The 27,568-nt window shown below is 40.3% G+C and overlaps 1 protein-coding gene across 1 annotated transcript in view; it reads right to left on the reverse strand.

Moving 5' to 3' along the window:
* Positions 1-3,153: 3,153 nt before the first annotated feature.
* Positions 3,154-27,568, reverse strand: part of LOC148343456 (CAP-Gly domain-containing linker protein 4) — a 29,589-nt gene continuing 5,174 nt past the window's right edge. Inside the window, exons 9-18 of the mRNA XM_088301327.1 lie at positions 26,582-26,671; positions 25,148-25,393; positions 23,012-23,147; positions 22,683-22,814; positions 15,134-15,295; positions 14,907-15,041; positions 11,123-11,246; positions 6,960-7,027; positions 6,780-6,858; positions 3,154-5,648 (exon numbers count right to left, since the gene is read on the reverse strand). Coding sequence (XP_088157453.1) covers positions 5,279-5,648; positions 6,780-6,858; positions 6,960-7,027; positions 11,123-11,246; positions 14,907-15,041; positions 15,134-15,295; positions 22,683-22,814; positions 23,012-23,147; positions 25,148-25,393; positions 26,582-26,671 — 1,542 coding nt within the window. The 3' untranslated portion in view covers positions 3,154-5,278. The remainder of the gene's footprint in view (positions 5,649-6,779; positions 6,859-6,959; positions 7,028-11,122; positions 11,247-14,906; positions 15,042-15,133; positions 15,296-22,682; positions 22,815-23,011; positions 23,148-25,147; positions 25,394-26,581; positions 26,672-27,568) is intronic.

The following is a 27,568-nucleotide window of genomic DNA, read 5'->3' on the forward strand; positions in this document are numbered from 1 at the left end:
CTGCAGTAAAGTAAAAGCTTGGGTTCGGGCTTCCAGTTGGTGGCAGAGAAGACCTATTGCAATTTTTGTGGTCCCCTGCACAGAAGGTTGCTAAGTAAGCTACAAAGGTGACTTAAAAATGTTTAAAATGAGTTTGATACCCCTGCACTAGACCATGTAGCTCAGGGGCCAAATAGAGGAAAATCCATACCAAAGTGGGCCAGACTGGTAAGATCATGATCTATAAACAATTGGCATCAATATTTCACAGATTTTCGATATTTGAAGTCCCTGTGAATAGTGGAGGTCAACTGTAAATCTTTTACAATTTTTTCCACAAGATATTTTTTATAGAACACACGTGAATTCAATTCAATGAATTTAATATCCAGGGGCAGGAATCGGAATCAGAATCAGAAATCCCTTTGTCATTGTACTCAAGTGTGCAACGAGATTAGAGAGCTCCCCCCCTCCAGTGCAATACAACAATAATTCGGATGAAGGCGTGTGTGTGGAGAGGGTCCACACGTTCAAGTTCCTGGGAGTACAGATCTCCGACGACCTTTCTTGGACTCATAAACACCACAGCAGTGGTAAAGAAGGTCCACCAGCGTCTGCACTTCCTGAGAGTCCTCAGGAAATTCAACCTGGACAAGAAGTTTCTGCTGGCCTTCTACCACTCGTCCATCGAGAGCCTGCTGACATACTGTGTCTCCACCTGGTACAGCGGCTGCACTGAGGCGGACAGAGTGAGGCTCCAGAGGACAGTCAAAACAGCGCAAAGGATTATTGGCTGCCCTCTCCCCTCACTGTCGGACATCTACACCGCCCGGTGCCTCAGAAGGGCTCTCAACATCGTCAAAGACAATACCCACCCAAACTCTCACCTGTTCGACCTGATGCCTTCTGGCAGGCACTACAGGTGCATCAAATCATGGACTAATAGTTTGAGAAACAGTTTCTTTCCAAGAGCCATCTCCATTCTAAACTCTCACACACACACACGACCCTATTCAGTATTATTTTCCATTGCACTAACTATTCTCTTATCTAATTTATATATTTATCTGTCCCAATAAAAATTTGCGGTCATCTCCAGGAATACAGTGGAGTGCAAAGAATTATGTATTATGAGTAATTTTTTAATTTGGCAAAATTTCTTATTTTGGGAAAGTTAACTGGAGTGACTCAGACTGAACGCTTGATGGCACCCACGTAATGATGCACTGCAAAACGGTAAGTAATTGATGAATATATTTTAGAATATCAAATAACAATGCTTGCAGGCTTAAGTGGGGCTACACGCATTTCTGTTGGGGCTATGCCCCCCCCCCCCCAAGCCAACCCACCTCGCCCGATGTAGCGCCATCCAATTCAGAGTGCCAGCTGTGCAATGAAAGCACACAACAATTGTGCTCTGCGGTCTTCATTAGATTTTTGTTTCGCATTAGGGATCACTTTTGTTGCATTTTTATTTAAACAGCAGATGGTGCAACTTTATGCTCTGTAATACAGCATTGAGGTTTCTTTTATTGTTTAAATAACGTTTTTTATACAAGACTCGTGGGATAGGGTACACTCTCAACCAGTGTGTCCCAACCTTTCTTTAGCCAAGGCACCCACATTACAAAATATGCCGGTGGTCCATGAAACAAAAATGTCACAAAAAGTATGCCAACTGAAACACACAAAAAAGTCACACCCATTTGACATCTTGAATGTTAACTTATTTCATGGATTGCTTGAATGTAAATTGAAGTGGGCATGTCCGCTTTTTCACCGTGCATCAGTTGCAGTAACGGCCACATAGAATATCATTTTATGCTCACTATTATTTTTTCATTTGAAAATGAGCCAAACTTGCTGAACCAAAAGTAAGAGCGTTGACCTCGATTCACCCAAACTTGGAGTGCCAAAAATCGTCAAAAGGTAAGGGAATGCATATTTTGTTGTGTTCGCATGTTTGTGATCAATCTCCTCTTGGGTCCCCAAATTCAATCAACCGCATTAAGCTGTTATGCAGAAGATCGCACATTTTCAGCTGGGCTTTCCAAAAAGTACATCAGATAAAAAGAATCCGAAACAACAGGTCTAATTAGAATTGCTTGCTTTATTCATTTCATATTTTAGAAAATATTGTAAACCTCGCTAGAATACGTTCGCAGTACAAACATCCATCCCAATTTCAACCCAAATAGTCACACCCAAAGATTCTGAAAGATGTTATGACTTGAGTAAAGTTGTCAACGAGGTTATAGAGAGCTTTCATATTTCTTTAACCTGCACTTTTGTTTTTAGGCGGGAATCTGCTCCCTTGCCGTAGAGGAGGCGTCAAGACAATGGTCAGGCTTTGACCTCCTCTCGCTTTCAATTGCAAGGGGGCAACCATTGACAGAACCCCGCTGCGGAGCCTTTAGCTCCAATCGTGGCCCACATACCATAATCAAATGTTACCGAGGCGTTTTACACAATAGTAGCTCTGTTGCACATGCACCATGCATAATTAGACTGATGACTGTAATCAAAGAGGATGCTACCTAGTTCAACTTCAGAACTTGAGAGATGATTGCATTTGTCCTCTTGAGCAGCTTTCATCAACTGTAGCTCTGCCTCATGCTGCTTTATTTTTTTTTTTATATTGGGGCTTTCTAATGAAATGAATGCTTCTCCAAATTTTTACTAATGGATGCATACAAAAAAAAACAAAGCACATTTATTAATATTCGGCACGTTCCACATCGAGCTTTATGACCCAAAGCAACTGTCAGGTCAATCGAATAAAAAATAGTCGCCGACTTTCAAGCTGCACATCATGTAATTGACCCCGACGCACTAAACCACTCACAATGCAATAACCGTAGAACAATGTTTGGAGGTGCCACATACTGGACAGTATTTTTATTTTTTTATTAAACCAAAATCATGGAGCCCTTGTCACGGTTTGCCCTGGATTTTGTAGCTGTATTCTAATCAAGGGTGCACGCACATGTAGGTGATGCACAGGTGTGCATTTACAGTATTACTTGTCACGCTCGTAATTTCAACTTGGCACTCAACAGTACGAACAATTATTGCAGCGGGCGGCTTGACCGCAGCCCAGCGTGGACGGCGGGTTTCACGGGCAACTCAGGCCCGCTGCGATGCTGCTTCCACTTTATGTGAGAGTGGTCCGCGGTGTGAAAAAGACAGCGAACTCTGTTCAAATCAGCTGATTGTACAGCCCGACACTGTGTGCAGGGACGTACGGTCAGGGTGGGCAAGTAAGGTGTTTGACATATTTAGTCACTCTTACGAGCTGAAAAATGACTTGCAGTATGCACGCTGGAGCGCATGAGGTACCTTGCGGCTGCAGCAGAACAAGCTCGTAGGCAAACATGACCACAAGTCGGAACCTGGTTGGTTGGGAATGTTGCAGACTTAGCCGCCGTAAGTCTTTAAATCAGTGCGGCTCAAATATTGTGACCCTGGGCAAAATGCTTTTTTCCCGCCGTACTACAATAAAGTGTAATTGCACATCCACTCCAGTAGTTGGTAGTGGCGCAGCGAATATTAACGCTATGGTATTTTTTTTTCTTGCAACGAAACTACTTTTATTTATAATTGTGGCAAAGAGTGGGTTTTTTTGGTGGGGGGGGCGGGGATTGTTTTCTTCTTGCTGGGGTGGCGTAAAAGAAAATTATTGAGAAGCACTGCTTCAAAATCATCCATTCTGTCAGAGGGTCAGAATAAATTGAGCTTAACAATTCAGCAAAATGGAAATGTGCACTCCTGTTTATAATAACCAAAGAGAAGAAACGTGAGGAAGAAAATAAGATTGCGGACATTTAAGAAATTGTTGGTTCCATCGCCGCTCACTTCTAACCGGAAATGTATTTTTTTAGTGCTGTCAAGTGATGAATTTTTTTTTAACTAATTAATCACAAAAAATTCCATGATTAATCCCATTTTTCAACTACTATTTTTTGCAAAGCTGGTAACAGATATTTACTTGCATAATATCTTGGAATTGATGCAAAATCACCAAATATGAAGTATATTTATTTCAAAGACTCTTCTAATAGCTTTCTTTGATTCTTGAATTCGATCTAAATGGAGACATCTTTGCAGACATTTACTTTCGAAACATTTCTCAAAACTGCTCACAAGCGCCACATTCCAGCAGTGTTGGTTTGCAAGGCCCGGTGGTAACTTAAACACAGTGTTTTGTTCTGAGACGTGCGAAAGACAGCTAATATGGCACAATATTTGCAAAGTATGCAGATTATTTTTGAAGTAAATCAAACTGAGTCAACTGAGTTAAAATATTTAACTGAGTTATTTTTTGGGGGATTAATCACCTGAGTTAATGCTTTAATTTTGACAGCCCTAATTTTTTAAAATTTTTGGTTGGGAAAGCTGCAGTGACAACACAGCTTTTTTGATTGCATCCCAAACATTCGACCGTGATTTCGATTTTGAATTGCAGTCAATGGCCGTCAGTCTGTTGCAACTCATGAAAATTGGTTGCCAAACCTCGGCGAGTCAGTTTCGGCAACGGTGCTCATTGTGCGCCCGGAATGTGACAAATACTAAAGATGAAGCCTTTATTAAACAAAAGCCCGAGCATGTAACTTGAGTCTGTCAGGACGTTCAGGTTCTCATTTCAAATGAGTCTATATTCCTGTCAAACAGGATTCAAACAGCCATTTTTGCCTACCAGAGCACAATGGAATCAAAACTAAAGGTTGGATCCAAAACTCATTGCATCTTGACGTAATTCATAAAGTGGGGGGCAAATATTTGACACTTGTTCGAACAATGCCTGTGTTTTTGGCTCAAAATGAGATCCACAATAACTCATCAAGTGAAAATCAATTTTTGAGTCAATTCCATCGACTATCTGAAAAATATGACAGCGATGTATCACAGGTTGTTAGAAGTAATTAAAACATACAGCAGTGGAGACACAACTTGAGTACAGCGCACCGTCTGATAAACATGTTCTCATCTACGAAATTAACGTCTGACAGTGCAATCAGATTAGAAGTAGTGCAATGCTAAACGTCTTATTAAATTCCTTCCACCATTTCCCGCAGAAATAATTTCAGATGGGAATTCAAAGCTAATTCAATAAAGTGCATTCATTGTTTTCTTCTAAACAATTAGCTAGGTTCACACTTTCAAAGTGTTTCTTTCAGCAAGCATATTAAAAAAAAAAAAAAAAAAAAAAAAGCAAAAATGCTTTTGAAATGTTGGACCGTACGTTTGCTTCAACTCTAGATTGTCCTTTTGATTGCACCTTGTGTGTTAGTTCCATTCCTCAACTGTTTTCATCCACCAGGCGGGAACCATTGATGCCACGATAGGTAACACGACTCGGACGGACAAGGACGCCGTGGCCCGGGCGGCAGGTGAAGTAGCGGCGCCCGCCTACCGATCCGTCGTTCTTTCCCTTGGGGCCTCGGAGCTCCAGACCCAGCCAAAGGCCGGGAGCAAAGTCAGCCATGCCCATGTAGCGGATGAAGGCCATTTCATTGGCACTGTTCAACAAGACCTGCATGCCCTCATGGAGGCGGACTTGGTTGTCACAACTGTAGATGGTCCCGGCGCCACTCCTTGGAATGCTGCTGCTGCTGCCGCCGCCTCCACTCAACGTGCTCCGGCGGCGACGATGGGGGTTGGAACGACTCCTTTGGTGTTTGATTTTGTTTTTTCGGGCCGTGGGAAATGGGAGCATGGGGGGGGGGGGAACATTGAAGTTCAGGAAATTAGCAAACAATCAAAGTCAACGAAAGACAGAAAATCAATACATTGGAAGCTTTATGGTGGTACAATTTAAAAAGCAAGCAACATTTTGAGGATATTAAAAAGTGCGCAAAACCTTGCAGGTGTTTGTGCCATTACACATCCTGTAAAACGTTGGCATGTATCGTGAGGCTTGGGTTGACTTACCAACTTATTTTTGTCAAGGGTAATTTGGTCATTCTGCTTTCTTGCAGAGCATCGTTATGGCTGTGAATTCATATTAATGTATAATCGCTAGGATAAAACGATTCACTCAAGCGACAATTTGATTTGATTTTCAGTTCCTGAGTTTGAATCGATTCATTCTTAAAAAAATCTTGATTAAAAAAATTGACTCATTTTATAATCATCAGATGTTTTTATTTCATCATTTGCATTATTTTCTTGTTACAAACTAACATTTTGTAACTTAACAAAATATTTTTTAAATAAATAAACTTGACTGTTTTTGTCTTAGTAGAGTTTTGTTAGTGCCAGAACTAAACATGAAAATAACAAATGTACAACAATTTTGACTCTTGGCATTACAAATTCTGTTTTGATCAAACGTTTACTTTCATCAAATGCATTTATATTTTATCAACCCAGCATTGTGAATCGATTCTTTCATCTTTTTACATCAATACATATTTTAAGCAATTTAAATCAATTTTTGGTCAGTCGTCACATCCCTAATAATGGCTGTATCATATTTTTACAAACAAACAGCAAACTGATGGATAACTAGTTGGGATATCAGAAATCAAACATTTGTTCAACTATTGTCCAATTTATTTAAAAAATAAGAAAAAGGAAAAATGCTATAAAATGCTGATATAATTTACACTTTTGGTCGAGATTTTAGCATGAAACATGAAGTAGACACAGGGCGGAATGATCTAAAACATTTAGCGTTTGGGTAGACGAGGACTCGGAGTTCGACCACAGGCCCAGAAAAGAACGGCACTGCTTCTCATCAGCGTCAGTTTCGCCGTGGCCGAGAATGCCGGCCATGATCTGAGAGTCGCAAGACTCACCTGGTCACAGGGTTTCTTCTGCTTGTCTGCTTGGATGGAGCGATGGCGGATGATGTGCTGAAGCTGCGACGAATCGCCCCTGCATGACAATCACAAAAATCAAGCGCGTATATTCTGCCAAACACGATGAATGCAGAGACACATTTCGGACGAGGGCTGCAATATGGGCAGCGCTCTCACCGCTGATTGATGGCTGGTTGAGATGTGACGAGGACAGCTCCGAGAGGCAATCAACAGATCCGTGGATCCTGCGGGCGCGTAAAACAATAAACAGATGTAGCATAAGTAGCAGAACATGATCAGGTGCGCAAAACGCGCCTGCAGCAAAGTCACTTCTAATTCAGTAACTGCTAGCGTATAGCGTTTTAGTTTTCAAATAAAAACAGATTAGTTGAGAGGAACGCTCGCTCTGACAGAAGCGAAAAGTGCTGTGACATGAATTTCCCCACTGTGAGAGTAATAAAGGATTATCTTATCTCCCTGCAGCAAAAGAAATGTTGTTTGTTTTCCTAATGGCGTGTTGGAGCTGCTGACAGGAGAAGAAAAGGAAGGTTCAAACACGTTGCTCGATGGAGAGAAAGTGAGATTCTCCCTATGACCGAGAAGCATGTGTGTGGCTGAGTATGGGCCTCGGGGTTAATTAGGGGGGAAAATGAAACAAAAAAGGACATGAAAAACGGAGGGCGACACACAAAGGTTCCGACTTGCCTAAAGCAGCTCCTATTTCATTGAAGGTGTAAATAGTAGATTAAAAGAAACAATGTTAGGAGAGTAATGAAAGCAATAAAGAAATGAGGAGAAGAACGTTGGCTGGGAAGTCCCGGAGGCTCTGTGGAGTGTTGCTGGGCCAGAGCGAGATCGGCTCAACCTTGATCGGGAAGCAAAACCAGTCATTTTGCCTCTGTAAATTCTAAATAGCTACCTGATCACGTCCTATGCCGATTGAGTCATTGCTCCGCCTTGAGGCTACTGATCTAAAAAAAAAAATGTAAAAGCTTCATTAAATTAGGCTGCCAGGATGGCCGAGTGGTCTAAGGCGCCGCGTTCAGGACCCAGTCTCCCCAGGAGGCCTGGGTTCGAATCTCGAATTTCCCCATTGTGGGACTAATAAAGGGAATATTATTATTATTATTATTATTAAATTGTAGACATGCAAACTCATTCACAGGCTCTTGAGGGCGGGAATTTTTCAAGACAAGATCCCAGATTACGATCAGCCATGGAGACATCGACTCTAATCGGAGAGTCACACACACACACGCAAGATTCGGGAAATTAGATGGCATACCATCGAATTGCTTCATTAACGCAAATCCACCAATTGTCAGAATAGTAAATAATAATGCTAATAATAAATACGAGACATAATATCAGACTTGGCTGGATAAATATGCGTCGGATGATCACAATGAAGCTTGTGAAACCACGACGGCTTCAACTATGGCCGGCCAGCCAAGACAACGGCCTGCATTTGAGCACACAAAGCAAACTTCGAGAATGCTATTTGTTTTATTTGTGGAAAGGAGAAGACGACGAGGGCTAGATTGGATCGGATTAGATGACATTGCTTGAAAAAAAAAAATGCTGGACTGAGGTCAGCTTCTCTCCTTGCTCGCTGTTTTACTGGTCTGGTGCTTCATGCTCTGCTGCTGTATTCAATATTGTCTCTTTTGCTGCTCCCTGTTATCAAGGATAAAGCTGGGAAAGTGAGCAGCCTTGATAGTTACAGGTTGACAGCCAACTTTCCAAGGTCGCAAGAGAAAATTCTGCTCCAAAGTCCACAGATAATCAGTTTAGTTTAACAAGTTAATATTGTGTTTATATATGCCTTAAAAACGGTGAACCAATTGAGAGTTACCAATCCAGATGGATTATTACTCACTTCTAAAGCCCAGGAAATCAAAAAAAGAGAATGTGCCTAAATATAGAGGACAGGTAGCAGTTGAACCAAATAGTCCATGCAATGACGGTTATTGCCGTAGGTTGATGAATCACCAACAACATGGATCCCGGCGGAAATCAAAATAGCAGTGCCACTTTTAAAACAGACGTGTCTGTCTATTCTCACAAGGACAAAAACAAGAGTGAGAGCTCTGCAATGAAATGGCACCCTTGAAGCAGTGTGGGGTAATTGTTGCTTTTATTTAACATCTGGGTGTTTGTTTTTTTTTTAAGACGACAAGTGAAAATAGTAAGATTTGCTGGGTTACGTTGGCTTCGAGCCCTGCGATGCTCAGTTGTAGAAGGAACCTCGATGGCGTGTCGTGGAGGAAAGTCTCCGTTTCATATTAATATCCACTTAAAAGACGAGGTTGGTTGGCTCATTGTTTGAGTGATTGCATCCCCCATGGATTTAGACCATTACGGTGTTTGTGAAGTTGGAGGGCAGGACTTTTTCCACATTGGGTGCTTCACATGATCACGATTAACTAATTAATTTATCGCAAAAATATTTCCGGAATTAACGGTGATTAACCACAATTTCCAACTACAATTTTTTTTTATGAAGCTTCAAACACATTTACTTGAGTAAGAGCTTGAAATGAATCCAAAATATGAAGGATATTTTAAGTCACAGACTGTTCTAATAGCTCTCTTTGATCCTTGACGACGATCTAAACTGAGACAGGCATTTTCCTTAGAAACAATTCTCAAAACTTATAAAGTCCATTTAGTTCTGCCCACAAGCACCACACTTTTGGTTTGCAAGGCCCAGTGGTAATTTGAGCAGGTGTTTTGTTCTGAGATGTGCGAAAGATGTGCAGCTAATATAGTACGGTATTTGAATTTGGCTATGCAAAGTACGCAAATTATTTACGGAGTAAATGGAAGAGTGAACTGAGTTAAAATATTTAACTGCGTTAATTTTTTTAACGCTTTAGGTTTGACAGCCCTAAAGCGTTAACTCTGGAGTTCTTGGCTAATTAAAACAGAACAGACCCGAGAGAAGAAAAAATAAAAAATAAAATCAAGATTTATTTAGTGTATTTTCTTAACTATAGAGCGCCCCTCCCTACTGGTGAAAGAAAAATTCACAGAAAAGTCGCACTGCTTTATAAGCCGCACGGTTCAAAATCTAGGAAAAAAGTGTTTTGTGTTTTTTCTCTCTTCTAATTATATTTTAGTATTTAAGATTATATGTAATAAAATAATACAAATAATCTAATGTATTGTTTTGTTGGTCGTCATCTTTGGGTGTAAGTCAAGTATGGTTCACCCTTGGCACAAATCTAATGAGACGACTAAAATATATATATCGCAATAAATAGAAACTGCGATTATTCTGACCTTTACTTCAAGAAATTGTCGTGACTTGAACCTCTTTCAATTTTAATTGAATACCCATGAAAATATCCAGATGAAGTCACATACTGCTCAAGGGCTGACAAAATACTTTGGTAAATGAACTTAACACCTATGGGAGGAGCAAGAAGCAGCACAAGCTCACAACAGAAATCTTGAAGATGTTGAATTTGTACGAACACTTGCAAGAAAGCTGGTTAATTAGTGATCTATTCATTCTTGACACACTCAGGCAAGCTGACAGCGAGCTAATGGTGGCCCAGACAGCGTGATTAATAGCAAAACAAAGTTGGAAAAACACCATCTGTAGATTGATTTAATTGGCTGCATGACATACAAGAGTGATCAATTATTGCCCCCAGTGGCAGTAATTGACTCAAAAATACTCAAGTAATTGAACTTGAAGCAGTTAATGAGAGTAGCACTGTTTTGTTGGGGAAATATAAAAAAATAAACTTTCAATACTCTCTAAAGCCCCAAAAAAAATCATGTTTGACAGAGCTTGATGTATAAAACGGATGCTTGCTCATAGACACGATTTAATTTTAGATCACACAATGCCAGCAGCTACTCATGCTGAGCGTAAGTACGATGTGATTGCGTAACGTAAACGATGCGAGCATCCAATTGATACTAAATACAATGCAGAGAAACAGAGTACAACCTGAAACAGTTCTATGGTAATTATGTCGGTCAAGATTATTGTGGCTATTCTTTTGCTTTTAGTGACAACAACTCGCTCATATTTAAAGCAAGGCTCACCACTGCTGCCTCATTGGCTGCCAAATTAAACGCACTTGTCATGTCGAGAGTAGGCCTCGGGCATCACGACTCGCACCTCTCTTGCTGTTGTTGTTTGTTAATTACAAGCATAGAGGAGACTTTTTGCCACGTAGGGCAAAGTCATTAAGTCAACACGAGCACAAATGACAGCAGCTCATTATTGGCAGCCAAACGTCAGGGTATCCTGCATTTGGACGTTGTTAAATCCAAAAGAGATTGAGTGTATTCCAAATGTAACTTTACGGATGAGGGCTCACCGTTGAACACGTGATGGAGGAGCAAAGACCCCGTGTCTTGGTGGGCAGTTGAAGTATCGGACTCCACCCACTGAGCCATCGTTCTTTCCACTGGGTGTGTCCAATGCGATGCCCAACCAGTGGCCTGGAAGGAGAGACACAATGTCAAGTTGATCGTTAGCAAGACTCAATCAATGTTTGGGACCTGGAATATGAAATACATTTGTTTTCTTTTCTTCTTTGTTTGACAAAGGTTATATAGTACAGTCAAAGAAAAACAACATGAATGTCAACCTAAAAATACATCAATTCATGAGAAAATCTGAGAAGAAAAAAAATCATAGACATTATTCAAAGTAAATAAATGGACGGTGATAAAGTAAGGAACCTATTGCACTTATTTCGGATTGGGGAAAAAAAATCTATGAAAGCTAATGAATCTGTTGTTTGAGAGGCAAATATCATTTGATTGATTTACATCCGACATTATTCTCTAAACCACGGGTGGGCAAACTTTTTGATTGGCGGGCCGCAATGGGTTCTAAAATTTGACAGAGGGGCCGGGCCAGAAGCAGATGGATGGAATGTGTTGTCAACCTCACCTCAACGGAGAAAAAAAAATACATTTAATTTTAAATGAAAATGAACATAAGCATTACAACAATATATATGTATTTGAAAAACCACAGTATTTAGAAAATAAAACATGAACAAGTTGAATTTTTTTCAAGTTTGGCGTGCCATTTTAAAACGTTTAACGAGCCGTAGTTTGCCCACGCCTGCTCTAAACAGTTCTTCTTTGGACAACAGCAATAAAAGAAAAAATAATATCCTAAAAAAACTCCAAGACACGACAAAATTAGAGTGTGAATTGTTCTGTATCGATAGGTACCCCTGTTATTGGCTGGTGTACGTCGCCGAAGTCAGCCAGGACAAGTCACAGCAAGCGCACGACGCTAATGACGATGAGTGCGATAGAAAATGGATCATCACTAATTCCACTCTAGCGCACCGACTCCAACCGATTAATAAGAATGTGTTTTGTGTCTTGTTGGAACAGCCCAATCCAGAGTTGCACTCAGTGGCACACAGAGTTTATGGTACAATCCTCAACATGTCCGCCTGACTCGTTTGGGAAAAAAATAAATAAATCACAACATGGTGGGCAGTAATGTTTTATTCCCCGAACTGGCCAGCAGTCTATCACAGAGCTCATAAACAACAATAGTTCACGCTCACATTCCCACTTTGCCGTGAGGCAAACACGCGTGCCGCCGTTCTGCCGGATATACTGGAAGTCTCTTTATGACTTATTAAAACATGACTGTATTAAACGGGCCACACACAATCAGTTTTGACGGAAAATCTCCACAACCTCTCGAGATGGGGAGCATTCGATGAACGGTGACATATGAAAAGAAACAGATGTCAAGATTTTTTTTTTTTTGTCATGATACACGCTGCACTGCACTTCTCTTGGAACTTCCATTTAGAACATTCATAATTACTCCAGGTCCTATCAGTTCGTAGTTTGGGGATTTAGTTTTTTTCCTGTTGACAACTTAAAAAAAAAGACTGCCTGAATCTGTTCAAGAGGGCGTTGCAGAGGTTATCTGTTCTGAATCTATTTCAAAATTGTGTCATGCTGGCAGAAATGCATGAAAAAGCTGAAGTGCAGTACATGCCAGAAAGACGATGTGGTGTGTTAAGTGCAAGTCGGCAAAATATCGGTCTGCTTCTTTGCACAAGACAAAAATGTAAAGTCGCGATATTGACAGTACTGTGAGTGACAAGTAAATCTGTGCACAGATCTTGAGTGCGTAACACAAAGCGACAACAGGTTTTATAGCAGAGCAAAAGCCTGTCAGCCTCCGTCAAAGATTTTGGCATTTGTACTAAAAAGTGCAGCAACTAAACAGCCCCTGGAAACTGCCTCACCAACATAGCAAGACATCTGAGTTAAAAATTCTCATTTGCATTGTTCTCCCCTTCAAAAGTATAAATAAAATGAGGCTAATTCCTATATTTTTGTTGTCGGCTAAAAATATTTGGGTTTGACATGAAAAGATGAATATTTGACTAATTCCATAGAAATAGGCGGGCTCGAACAAAAGATAGCTTGTTCTAAGTTGTGTATTCAATTCAGGCGTAAATAAAACTTGAAATGCTGATTTCATATTCAACGGTCCAAATGATTCCTTTAAGAAACATCTGCCGCGTTAATCGATGCTACCAATTTGAGACAAAAAAAAAAAAAAAGAACGTGGTTTAAAGCTTAAATACATATTTCATTAAACTGACTGAAATTTAGTGTCTGGAAAATGTCATAAAAAGGAACTCTTGATTTGTCCATTGGACATACTTTGAAATGTGTCGTAGCTTTTGAAATTGTGAAATGATTTAGCACACCCTGTGTTTAGAAAACGCCTTACAGACAGACTTTCTGCGTGCGTCCGTTTGGCGTGCCGTGCCTGTTGAACATGAAGGGTGGCCACATGATGGCCAATGGTGACCAAGGGTCTCTAGCCACGCCCATTGTGAAGGGGAAGATTTTGAGAAACATGATTCTGGAAGGCAAGTCCAGACAACACTGCATGCACATTGTTTCATCGCGAGGAGTCCAAGCAGTCCATACATATTTTATTCTGGCTTCATAAAAGCTAGAAGGTCCAGTCAGAGACTGCGAACGGGCCGCATATGGTCCTCAGGCTCTACTTTAGATGTGCTGTAAGTCTAAGTTCATCCATGAGGTCATTGAGTTGAGGAAAAATGAGTCGCTAACAACGCTACCACCTGATGTGACCCGGTAGACTGAGTTGAATTAATCGGCTTGTGTTTAGACTTGTTGGGGCACACAACATATTCTTGAAATGACCATTTTTGCATTTAGTTCATCTTTAACTACTGTGCCAAAAAAAAAAAAAAAAAATCATAAACATAGATCACCGGGTCTTCCTTGCTTTCATGTTTGGGAAGCAATCATCTTCTCAAACCTTCATTTTCCAAGTGTCCTGCGTCTAACCACTGCCAAAAATGGTGAGAAAATGCACAAAATTTGAATTTTTTAAGTGTGTGTGTGTGTAATAAGTGATTCATTGCGGAATAATACTTAAATGATATGCAATGAAAATCATTAGACTTTGGAAAATGTGCCACTTCTGACTTCAAAAGAAGAGGGAATGAACTCAGGAGGTTTCTTTAAAAATAAATAAATAAATAAATAAATTTGCTACCAACGGCAGGTTCTGAATTGTTGATTCTTCATGACATCCCTTTGGACAGAACACAAAGATTCTAAATAAACAAAACTAGAAAGGGCATACATGAGTTATTAATGGCATACTGAATATTTCAATGTTTTATTTTAGGTTTTTAACTACATTGTAGGTCAGCGCAAATCGTTTTTCTTCCCTACCATCGCAGTTTGCCAATACGACCAAATTGGTGGATAGACTTTAGTGCTAACTATTAAATAATGCGTTCCCATATCTTGAAATTGGGTGGGCAGCGTGTGGGGGTGTCATGGCTCAGTGTTGGAGTGGTTGTGTCTGGACCCGACATTTGTCGATCCAATCCTCAACTATTGTGACCATGTTGACGTGTCCTTGAACAAGATACTGAAGCCCCAGTTTCTCCTGATGCTCCGTCATCAGTAGATAAATGAGGAAACATTGTTAAAGCGCGTTTACCAGATACCAAATGTTAATTAGTGACTTAAGTGTCAAATTAAACGCTGACACTCATAAGAATCCAACAGACAAATGGAGAAGGGAATATTGGAAGATGTGAGTGAGTAAATCCTGACCTGGAGCAAAGCTCGTCTTCCCATAGAAATGGACTACGCCAGTTCTCTGGCCAACGACCAGCACCCGATCCCCCAGGCACATCTCAGGGCCCCCATATACGGAGCTGCTAGTTGAAGGAGTTTGGCTTCGATAGCCTAGTAACGAAAGGGTCAAAAAGGTCCTCGTCAGTCAAATTGCCGTTCCTTACTGGAGTCGCTCAGTCGTGATGCGGTAAAACAATTCCTACCAGTTGTAGCATTTGCACGTGCGGCCCAGGAACTCGGAGAACTATGTTCCTGTTGTTGCTTGGCAGCAAGACGTTGCCTGTGACGGGGACGAGGTCGAGGACGGCGTCCGTGACGAGATTCCAGTGAGGAAGACGAAGAGGAGAGTGAATGGGAGAGACCACCTGTGATCAAATCAAATCAATGATAAATAAATGACCAAACATAAAAGGCAACTAAAACGTCAGACATATTCTGGTTGCTCAAAAAAATGCAAACAATTCTACGGAATGCACAAATTGTCAGCAGAGTGCGGGATCTACAATTCTGTTGTCTGAAAGTTCCAGGCAAAAAGGTACTTCCTTCTTAATCGCACCATCTGTCCATGCCTACAGTAGAGACAGTGCCTTGCAAAAGTATGAACCCCCCTTGAACAATTGCTATCAGTGCTTTGCGAATGCATTAGCTCCCCTTCAACTTGTTGAACTTTTGCCACATTTCGGGCTTTAAAGATTTAAACATTTAGATTTCGATTTTTTGGGTGATCGATCAACACCAAGTGGACACAATAGTGAAGTGGAACGAAATTCATACGATATCTTTTTTATTTTATTTTTTAAACAAAAGAAGAAAAAAAATCACCCGCCCGAGTTAATACTTTGTGGATGCACCTTTTGCTACAATTAAAGTTTTTGGGGGTATGTATCAGATTTGCAAATCTTGAGAAGGAAATGTTTGCACATTCTTTTTTGCGCTGGTAGATTAGATGGAGAGCTTTTGTGCACCACAGTTTCCAGATCTCTCCACTGATTCTCATTTGGGTTCAGGTCTGGACTTTGACTTGGCCATTCTAACACCCGGTTATGTTTGGTTTTGAACCGTTCCATTGTAGATTTTGCTTTATATTTAGGATCATTGTAAATGTCCATCCAAGTCTTTTGCAGACTCCAAAAGGTTTTCTTCGAAAATGGTCAAGGACTCGTCTCCATCCACCTTCCGATCAATTTTAACCACTTTCCCTGTCCGGGCTGAAGAAAAGCAGCTCAGACCATGAGGTACGTTCGACAATGGGGATGGTGGTGATGTGCATTGTTTCTTTTACGCCAAAAATAATAATATTTGCATTTATCCAAAAAAGCTCAATTTTGGTCTCATCAGATGAGAACACCTTCTTCCACATATTTGTGCTTTCTCCCAGGTGGCTTATGGAAAACTTGAAACAGGACTTTTTATGGTTGTCTTGGAGAAATGTTTTTCTTGTTCCCACTTCCAGATGTGTGCAGTGTGCAACTAATAGTTGTCCAATGGACAGATTCCTGCACCTCAGCTGTGGATCGCTGCAGTTCATCGTGAGTGATCATGGGCATCTTGGCTGCATTCCTGCTCAGTGCTCCCTTTGTTTAGGGTGAAATTTTCGAGCGATGGCTAGTCTTGGTAGCTTTGCGATGGTCTCTCCATATCAATATCATTGAGAGAACAGTGCTCCGCAAGAAGTTCAAAGCTTGTGAAAACTTTTTTCAATTCAAATCCTGCTTTAAACTTCTCCACAACTTTGTCCCGGACATGACTGGTGTGCCATTTGTGCCCAATATTCTTTTAACAGACCTTTGAGACCATCACAGAGCAGGAACTTTTATACTGAGAAAAGATTACACACAGGTGGACTATATTTATCATTGTATTGTATTGTATCATCAGTCATTTAGGTCAACACTGGATCGTTCAGAAGTCATCGGAGTCAATTGGCTGCACAGGGATAAAAGGGGCTGAATAATTTTGCAGGCCCTACTTTTCAGTTATTTGTTAAAAAAAAAAAAGTTTAAAATGTGATATAAAATTTTGTTCCACATTGTGTCCCACTTAGTGTTGATTCCTCACAAAAGAATCATATCGTGTTGTTTGAAGCTTGAAATGGGACACAAGGTCAAAAAGTTCAAGAGGGGCTAACATAGTCGCAAAGCACTGAAAGCAATTGTTAACAGTGAATCAGTTGAAACAATCAAAAAATACATGGTGTCTGCGGCTCTAAATCATACTAATTAATTATTTTTTATAGATAATGAAATAATGATAAAAATATAATGAATTAATTTCAACTGCTCAAAACAACCTTTGTAGTCTCACTCAACCCATTCACACTGAGCACTTTATTCTTGAACACTATTCTTTTTGTTTAGTACAAAATGACCTTGCAAAAATCATTTGAAATTCAAGCCGATTGCATTTGAATTTTGTTGCAAAAACACCTTTGCTGCATTGCAACTTTGCATACATTCAAACCCTGAATTACCCTTATCAATCTATCATATTTATTCAATCTTATTTTGTTGTTTATTTTTATTTTTACAAGTCTTGGGACTTACTGGGGTATCCTGGGACATCTGATATTGAATTTCAGGCTGTTGAAATGTGTGTTGGTAAGACAATAAAAAAAAAAAAACTTATATATGTATGTGCTACAGTGAAGACGTGACAACCAATCGCAGGGCACAGCACGCCAAGACAAACAACCACTCGCGCTCACAATCACACCCAGGGACAATTCAGAGGATCTAATCAACCTATCGTGCATGTTTTTGCATGTTGGAAACCGTAGTACCTGGTGAAAAACGCAGCCAGGCGTTGGAGGAGAACATGCAAACTCCACATTGGAAGGCCATGGCTGGAATTGAACCCACAACCTCTGCACTGCGAGGCAGACATGCTAAGCTGTCGACCACTTGAATGCCTGCCTGGGATACTCAGACTCAAACTGATTTTATTGACGGGCACTACATAATCAGGAGAATCCCGGCCCTACTGGTATGAATCTGGACCAGTATAAAGACAATGCCGAGTGAAACGCTGATTATAAAAAGGAAGGCATGTGATGAATGATGGATATTATTTTGAACAGCTTTCACAGCTTTACAACAATTGTTTAAGACGATAAAGAATTGACCTGGCCAGACTAAATCAGCAATTCAAACTCTTATTTAATTGTATTGCCAATGTATTCTGTTTGAACAATAAACTAATTGCAGTTTTTTTGTTTTTTATATTTGTTTGGGGTTGAGAGCAAAGATTTACAAGTACATGCATACGAGCAGAGCTGGGCAGTCCGTCCCGGGGGCGGAACGGTCCGGCTGTCCGTTCCGGCGGGACGCCCATTTTGGGGGCGGGTGGCACTGGGTGATAAATTTTAAAAATGGATTCGATAAACAAAGGGAGGTTGATTTTAGTACGGCCCACGGATTGGCCCTCGTTCATGTGATGAACCTACGTGCCAAATGGGCAGACAACAAAAATTGCCTCCAAACACGTCAAAAGCGCCACTACCAACTGTTTGTGTATGAAGAGACGTGAGACAGCAGTGTGCCTTCAAGCGTGCCTGTTTGTCCTTATTCAGACATTACGTAATCCGTACGATTTTTTGGGGGGGTTGCCGAAAATTTTGATGAATAAGACCGGGGCGCGCAGGCCGGTACGCTATCGAAATAACATCGGGAGGGCGAGGGACAGACCAGCAAAAAAAGAGTCATGTGTCCAGCGCTGCATATGAGTAAGCCTGGAAATAATGTATCCACATTCCTAATTTTGTCCATGTTCAAAAAACACATTTAATTACCTGAATCAATCAGTTTACATAATTTTAGAGCTCCATAAATAAAACAGTATGGGCCAAATTACTGTGAACTATGGTGAATGGTTTAAAGTGCAAAATCCATTAATTACAATCACAAACCTTACGAATGACTGGATTCGTGCATATACGCTTGACATGGCAGAAAGTAAAGCACAAGACAAGTACAAGTTTTATTATCAACCTGATATTTGTTAATGGCCTGCATCAGAGATGTGCCTTTCATTTGGACTCCAGTAAGAAACATCAGAGAATACAAAGCATTTCATGCCACTTGACATTTAGCGTTCAGGAACCTCTTGTATTTTCATGCCTTGCACACACTGAGAATCGCTTAAGGCAATCTGCAACACATTTTTAGCTGTCCCTGTTTTTGGTTATGTTCCAAGCACCATTTGAGCCCCGAACTACAGCTGACAGACATACAAACAGCCTTACAAGGTTTTTTTTTTTTTGCTTTGTGGACGTGAGTGTTTCAGAGTGACCCAAGACCAAGCTTGCTGCATTGCTGAACTGGTGAGTCGCAAAAACTCAGGTGGCACTGAGAGTCTGGACTGTAAATGTCTAACAAAAGCCCTGAGGAAAGTTTGGTCATAAATTAGTCTGGTTCCTGGGGAGTAAGGAGGTGCTGACACGCACAACCTCACATTTCTTGAACGCCACACATACATACACACTCACACCTCGTGATGAATTGCCGGCAAGACTATTCAGCCTGTCTATGCCCTGGTTATTAAACTCTACTTAATTGGACTATCAATCACAACATTCCATTGGCTACTCTAAGGTCCACAATTCCAGTCACGTAAAGATCAATCAGCCACCAAAACCTCTGAATATTACCCCTGTACAATAAATCTGGAAACCCCAGAGGGCCCACAAAACACAAAAATCCACTAAGACAGGTTTCAACTATATTCTAAGGTCACCGGACTATTGCAGGCCGAAGCCAGTGAGGAGAGGAGATTGCGGACCAAGGACTGGTCCTGTCAGCAATCTAATTTATGCAATGTCTGCGTGAACCTACACCATTTATCCTATGCAGGGTCATAGCCCGCAGTTGGACAGGGCAAGGTTTGAAGGGGACAGACAGAGAGAATACAAAAGATTTATTTAAGAGCAGTGCTACAGTGAAGAAGGGAGACCGATGAGGCGAAAATAGGATCGGTGGGAAGGGTTGCAACTTACGGAGAGGATACAAGCAGTCAGCCCACTGGTGTGTGCTTTGATTCGATACAGTGCTCACGCCTGTTTTAGCCCAAATGAGAGGACAGTCCAGTCCATGCATCAAACAACAAGGGAAACTTGTGATTCATAATGGACACATAGTCAAGGGCTGCGACTGTAGTCGTACAATTCAGAATTCCAGCCAATTTTTCAAGAAAACAGCGCTCTTGAAATTGTATAAAAATCCACATTGCACTGTTGTCATACATGAAGTTATGTTTGAATTTCCATTTGCTTTTTTTTTTGTTGTTGTTGTTTTTGTGATGACACCACAGAGTACCAGGCGAAGGCAAAGAGGCTGATGGGATGACAACCATAAAATCAGAAATGGGCGTAACGGGAGCACTGCAACAAAGCTATAATAAGTTGACGATGATAGCAAAAGAAGTACGAATGTACGGTAAACTCCGAAATCTCCTTCTCCACTTGCCCATACACGACCCGTCACTCATCCAAGTTATTTTTTTTTTTAATTAATTTTAACATCAGGGGTGTCCTTTAAGAATTGTTTCTTACTGTATTGTCAATACAAGTTTAATGGTGTCAACAGTTTTTCCCTGGAACAGTTGCATGTGATTGCCGTTATTTCGTTTATTTGCCGTGTATGAGTAAAGCTGGTTCAAAATTTGAACAAAGGAGTTCAACGTCATAGAATGGACTAATGTCTACAATACAAAAAAAAAAAATAGTTTGTTGACAAAGAACCTCAAGACATTCTGAAGACAAATGATAAACGCAAGATACCGCTTTATGACAATTTGCTTGTGTCACAGCAACTTTAAAAATAACTTTGATCCATTTTACTGTATATGTCACCATGACTAAACAGTTGTGAGGAAGAATATTTTAGAGAGCGATAAGCAATGCAGTTAATGTGGGATGGAGGCTGATTAACAGCAACGCTGTCATGTTGAGTATATCTTCCCCTGAGTAACGAGAAGGTTGCTGCTGCTGCAGTACTTCACTTTATGTCCCAAACCACTCATGCGACAGCACTAAAGAGTTATTTCTTCAGCTAACGCGAAAATTAGGTCATCATTTATTGATCTGACTATGAGATGTTTTTGTGTGGATGTTGCAGTTATTTTGTTTTTACATGAGATGAGTTCGCTAAGGAATGCGCATGCAACGTTCTTTTTTTTCCCCTAAGACCAAATAAGATTTGAAACAGCTCCCCCCGCCCCCAATAAAGTTGTTTTCCCAGCATCAACTTCCACAGGAAAAACATTTTTTCCCTGCACAGATACAAACTAAATGCTTCCTTTTACTCCAAACATTCATCCTTGCTAAACTACATTCGAAATGTTCAACAACTGGACACATGTGCTGTCACACTACACGACTAAATTGTTTTTTTTTGCTGCCCCGGTGGTGTTGGTGGACCACCCTGGGTCTGTGGACACTGGTCTTGACGTGGGCCCCTAAGCTCCCGTTTTGGCCGGGCAGGGTAGGGGGCTCCGTCCCCATCATGCCAGAACAGCAAATCCAGGTTCCCGCTGATGTTTATTATCCATGCAAGATGGTGTCACTTCACTTGCGTGTTATTTGGGCTACTCTTTAATCCCCATAAACAACTCTTATGACTTTGCAAACTCCTTGTGCTTTCGACCTCTCTGGCACTCCGCTGCCACAGGCGTTTCCAATTGACACAGCCACTCCCACCAAATTGCAATTGCACAGCGTGGTCCACCACCTCCGTCTTGCTTTCATCCTGTCCTGTCTCACTGGGTATGGCAGTGCTGTCTCTCGTAGAATTTGGCTCTAGTGTGAGATTGTAGTATAAACATAATGTTTTGTTTTTGTTGATTTTCCCCACAGCGAGTTTATTTTTCTCTCCGTCCCCTTTGTTATTCTTTTCTGGAGCTTCCCAACTTCAACCTCGTTCTGTCTGACTGTAAATTTGTTTTCTGCTAGTGTTTGTTTGTTTAGCGGGAGGTAAAGTAAAGTGTCGATCTAGGGGCCAGTGACAAGCAGCCGTCACTCGCCCTTCCTTGCTCTATACTGGACGTGCCTCGTGAGTAACTGGCGGACAATCCAAGGTTTAGTCTGCTTTTTTCCACAACTACAACTCTCTCTAAACAGTATAGAAAATGAATGTATGCTTTCTAATGTTATCCTAATCACGCAAATTCAAATAATTGAGTGCATGTTTGTCTGTGTTAGTTTATTTGGTAGAGACCATGTGCAAATCAGGAAAAAAAATAATCGCAAACAAAAACACATTACGAAAGGCCCATGCACAGCAACATTTTCCTACCGCAAATGGTTTTGAGGTGGGGAGAGGGCTAGGGGGGGGAATCAGTCTCACGGCTGATTAGACGAGAGGGACAACTTGATAAGATGAACGCAACGGTCGTCTTTTGTTTATTTTTATTTTTTTTTAAATAAACGTTTTTCTCAACGTTAGTCTTTGAGCAGGAAGTTATTCCGTATCACATTGGGGTTTTTCTTTCCAAAATGAGAGCTTCCAATGATTCAAACTGTGTTGTTGCTTTGATTGTGGACAAACACATGAGGTCAATATTGGATATGCTCAGGGCTCATCACAACATTCAAATAGGAATGTGCTCATTTAAAAGAGCTTGGGCTACACAATTTTGCACCACCTGAGGTGAGTTGGGCCTACAACAGGAGAACAAAGACTGAAAAGCAAAAATCTCATTTTCTAAGAGAACTGAGCATAAACCTGTAAACAGTGAAATAATTAGATTTCACTTTCATACCTAAACCTGGGTTAGTCTTGGTGGGAATGGGGGACAGGGCAATGCGAGGATGACGTGCTGGTGTAGACGCATTATTGGCACGTGTATATCTTTCCAAAGGTTTGCTTATCTTGGAGAGAGGAGCAAATACTCCTGTAAAAAAAAAAAAAAAAAAAAGAAAAAAAAAATTCAAAAATGCTAACAGTGCTTCATTACACATGCACATGCTAATGAATTATAGTGATTAATTAAGTAGTTGTACACATCAGACACAAGAAAATAATTAAATAATATAAAGTGTGATAAGGAACGGATTTCTAACACGAGCAAAGTGTTAGTCTATGACCTACCGTGTTTGAGTTGACAGGTAAAATACTGGACGCCTGCTACAGAGCCATCATTCTTCCCCTCTGGTTTGTCAAGCACAATCCCAGCCCAGAGACCACCCGAGAACTCTGTGTTGCCACAGAATTGCAGGGTTCCAACCTGCAAAGGCATCAGCATGTATGCTTGACTGAAGGGGAAAACGTGGAATAAAATAAAAAAAAGTCATTCACAAAACACATTGTAGTCAACCAACAGGTCTTTACAAGAGGGCTGTTGTTGCTAAGATGACCAAATTTGGCATTGACCACTGTAAGTTACTTTGAAAGAGAAAATGGACAACTTCTGGGCGATCTTACCAAGACATTTGGGTAGGGCTGGACGATCACGGAGAAATTGATAATCACCCTCTGCACGTTGAACACTTTATTCTTGAACGCTCTGTTTTTTTGTCAAGTACAAAATGACCTTATAATATATCATGTGAAATTCAAGCCTCTTGCATTTTCATTCTGCTCCATTCACTCATTTGATGCCTTGCGTCTTTGTGAATAAGCATTGCCGTTATCACTTCATTCATTTCTTTTATCTTGTGTTATTTTTACAAGTTTTGAGATTTACTGGTCTAAACTGGGACCTCTGGGATTGCATTTTGAGCCATGTCATGTGGAAATGAGTGTTTTGACATGTGAAAAAAGAAGTCATTTTGTTTGTATATTTGAATTTTGAGGAAAGTAAAATTCATTGGACCGCAAGAATATAAATTATTAAGAAAGAAAAATATGAATACAATAAAATAAGAGCAATATAAAAAAATAAAATGACTTCTTACGGGCAGTGTGATGCTGTGCATACGGCATAGATAGAGTACACACAGAGTTAGAAAAGAAGGAAGCTGCAATTGAGCTGTATTATTACAACAAATTTTTCACAGATTGGGAAAAATTGTGCCTTTGACTCAGGTTATGTTCCCCGTGTGTATGTGTTTCTACAGCCTTTATGTGTGCATATCACTCCTGAAGTTGATGTAAATTTTCCGTGAGCATCTCAATGGGTTATTACAGCATTATTACATTAACTTTAGCATTAGTGCTAGCGATATTTTAAAAATGAAGCATATTATATATTTTAATGTGTGAATTATTTTTGTTGCACGTTTAGTTTTACAGTAAACTCCAACTCGGGTGTCGGCAAAATCACATACATAAACGCACCGCACCGTTCTGCATGTTAATAGTTTTTCTTCACGATTAAATTTGAAATAATCGTCCAACCCTACATCTTGGTCATATGAAATTTGCATTTCAACACATGGCTTCACTCTCACTTTGTTAACAATACTTTTTATAATCTTGAAAACCGTCCATTATTAATAGAAGCAAAGTCAATTTGGAGGATTTGATGCAAAATCGAGACAGAGATTATTTAATTCATTTGTAAATTTGTTTGAACTTGGGCCAAAGTTCAGTCAATGAAGCGTAACACACGCCTCAAAGAGTGGGTGATTCAATTCTCTCTTCTTCCAACTCCTTCTATTGCTCCTGGGTGCAATAAGGTGTAGATCAAGAGAATAAGAGTAAATAAGTGAAAAAGATATCAAAGCCAGAGCCCAGATGGCAAAGAAACTGTTGATGAGCTCATCCTGGCATGCAGTGGTTTTATTCTCAGAGCAACCACAAAAAAATCTTCCAATGGCTCACTGTTTTGAAGAAATGCGTTGTAGTATTTTGCTATTGTGCGAAACAAACAGTTATTTAATACATAATAACCAACTTGTTCCATTTTATCGAAAAAAGTGAAATGCAATTTCATACTATAATTCTTAAAGCGTACTACGAATAACAACTGAGCAGCTAAATGCTTGAAAATTCTAAATAAACCAGACTAAAATATTTAACTCATTCACTACCAGTTGAGTAAAAAAAAAAAAATCTTTGACGTCTTTATCCGTCAATGGCAGTAAATGAGTTTAATTATGGTTTAGCATAATTACACAACCCGTTCTTTGTTTGGAGCACAGTTATTTTTTAACCTATGAATCACTAAGTACAATTAGGAAACGCTGGCTTTCCTTGCACCTCAGAAGGGGTACATTCACAATCGTTCATCATCAAAGCTTGGCTTTTCGGAAAAAAGTCAACTAATTAAGATGGACCACACACCTTCTGTCCAGCTATCACCACACGGTCACCGAGTTGGAGTCCCATGGAGGCGAGCTTTATCCTGGCTTTTTCGGAAAGGGCAGGAGCGGTGTGGATTTGCAATGTAAAAGGCAGGGAGCTAGGCTGTGGCAAAGCATCTCTTAGTAAAGTCCGCAGCTCTTTGGCCAGGGCGGCGGCATCGGCCATCTCTAAGGGCATGTTGAGGGGATCAGGGACAACATCAGCTGGATATTGGCCTTTATCATCCTGTAATATAAGATCAGAAAGAACCTATCGTATAGTCCTTGCATAAAAAGTTCAACAGTGGAGATCATTTTGTGTATTAAGAAAAATCATGATCATCTCTATGATTGAATGTGGATCTTGTCAGAGAAATAGAAATGATGGAGAGACCCAACCCTTGTAAATGTCACGACGCTTCAATGCAGTGCTGTAAGCCAAACTCTTTTTTTTTTTTTAATACTTTGCATATATTTTGGAGCATTAGGTGTTACTTGCTAAACTGACTTTAATATAACACGGCAAATAAATTACAGAACTTCCCATACCGTGCGCTAAAACCTTATTCCCTCACTACAGCTCCTTCATGCTGTACAGATAACATTATTATTAGCTGGGAGACGCAGGCACAGGGGATTTTAGACAATGTGCTCCAGAAAAGTTACGACATCAGTACGCTATAAATCCTCCAGTGCATGATCACATTATTCAGTGGTCTGCTGTTGATTTTACAAGACTTGTGTCAGCTCAAGTAGTCATAAAAACATAGTGTCTGTACTCTCTTGCAAGTGTTTGTTGTTATTTTGTCCAATCCCGATACTAGAAGTGTGATAAAACAAATTCTGACCATTCTTTGTCAATCATGAGCTTCAGTCAGACAAATAAACAATAACAATAAACTAGTTAATAAAACACGCTGAAGTCAGTCAAGCAAACATGTATCCATTGTTTAGATTTTTTAGTTATTAATCTAAACAAATAGTGCTACTTAACAGGTTGTTGTTAAAGCTGATGAGGCAAATAGTCTACGATTTTTCAATATTTTGGGGTGGTCAATGGCCCTGTATCCCACTGGACAAGATTCCCCCTGCACTGAACAGCAGCCAGATCCCATCTCCAAATTCAGAACCAAAACAAGCAAACTATTTTCGCTTCTAAAATTGAATTATCTTCATTGTCCGGTGTATTGAAGAGAAATTGTGGTGTCATTTTTGTCATAAATAGTTCATTTGTATCTTTGCACAAAGTTCTACAGCATTTAAACCTTTTTAGTGGTCGTGGCACGTAATTTTGAGACACCCTTCTCACTCCGCCCACCTCTACTTTCTTAACTAACCTTGCATGCCGTGTCAAATGTCAATTCTACTATATGCTGCGGGCCGTTGAAAAATGGATGGCGGGCAGCAAAAGGCCCCTGGGCGATAGTTTGGACACCAGTGAGCTAAACGTTTGTGGCATATCTATACCAGGGGTTGCCAGCGTGGGGTCCACGGGCGACAGGGGGAACATGAGTAACATGCGGGCCTGCCGGTGAAGGGACATTGCGATTTTCTAGGATTGCTATAGAAGTGATAGTATGGAAATGTAAATAGTGGCATAGACATATGGAAGCAAAGTTCTGCATATTGAAATGTACCTATCTAATGTAATTATTGTGAGTAATCATTAACATGATAACTGTCTTCACATATATATCAATATAAATAACATCCAGTATAATAAAAAAAATATTAAAGTGTGTATCCAACGGCATGGTAGTTTGGATTTTGTGGAGGTCATCACATGAGCTAACGTTTGATGTCAATAAATCCAAACTATTGTGCAGAACATTTGCATTTTGGTGGCGATCGGTCGCCGTATTAGACAACAGAACTGACAATTCGCGCAATATTACCTCGCCTGCCTACCTACTGTGACGTAGACGCTGAAAAAATAAGACAAGCTCCAAAAGGGGGCGTGCCAATTTGTGGGGGTAAATCTCATCACAAAAAAAAAAAAAAAAGGCCATAAATCACTACAGAGTCTTTATTTTGGGGGGGCGGGGCATTTTAGTACCAATGTCATTTTTCTATCCAAAGCTATTCAATAAGTGCCAGTGTTAATGTCAATGAAGCGTCCCTTTAAAGACGTAAAGTGTAGTCACAATGATTGACTCCGGTCTCCTACACAAAAAGACTGAGTGCTGTAATAAAAGTCAAGAGTGCTTTTGGAGTGAGTATGTACATATTCAATTCATTGAAAAATTTTAACTCTTTTACATCCACCATATCTGGCTTGGGATCAATTTCCACTCAATGCACTCGGGATTACCCAGCATTCAGTCCAGGGTGTAGCTCGCCTTTTGCGCTAAATCGGCAGCACAGAAAATTGGTTTGAAATTATCCATGGATACCGCGTATTAGTGAAATTCACAAACAAGTG

This window comes from Idiotropiscis lumnitzeri, chromosome 1, assembly GCF_059441095.1.
Source record: "Idiotropiscis lumnitzeri isolate Australia: NSW breed Sydney's pygmy pipehorse chromosome 1, RoL_Ilum_1.0, whole genome shotgun sequence".
In the NCBI taxonomy this organism is placed as follows: Eukaryota; Metazoa; Chordata; class Actinopteri; order Syngnathiformes; family Syngnathidae; genus Idiotropiscis; species Idiotropiscis lumnitzeri.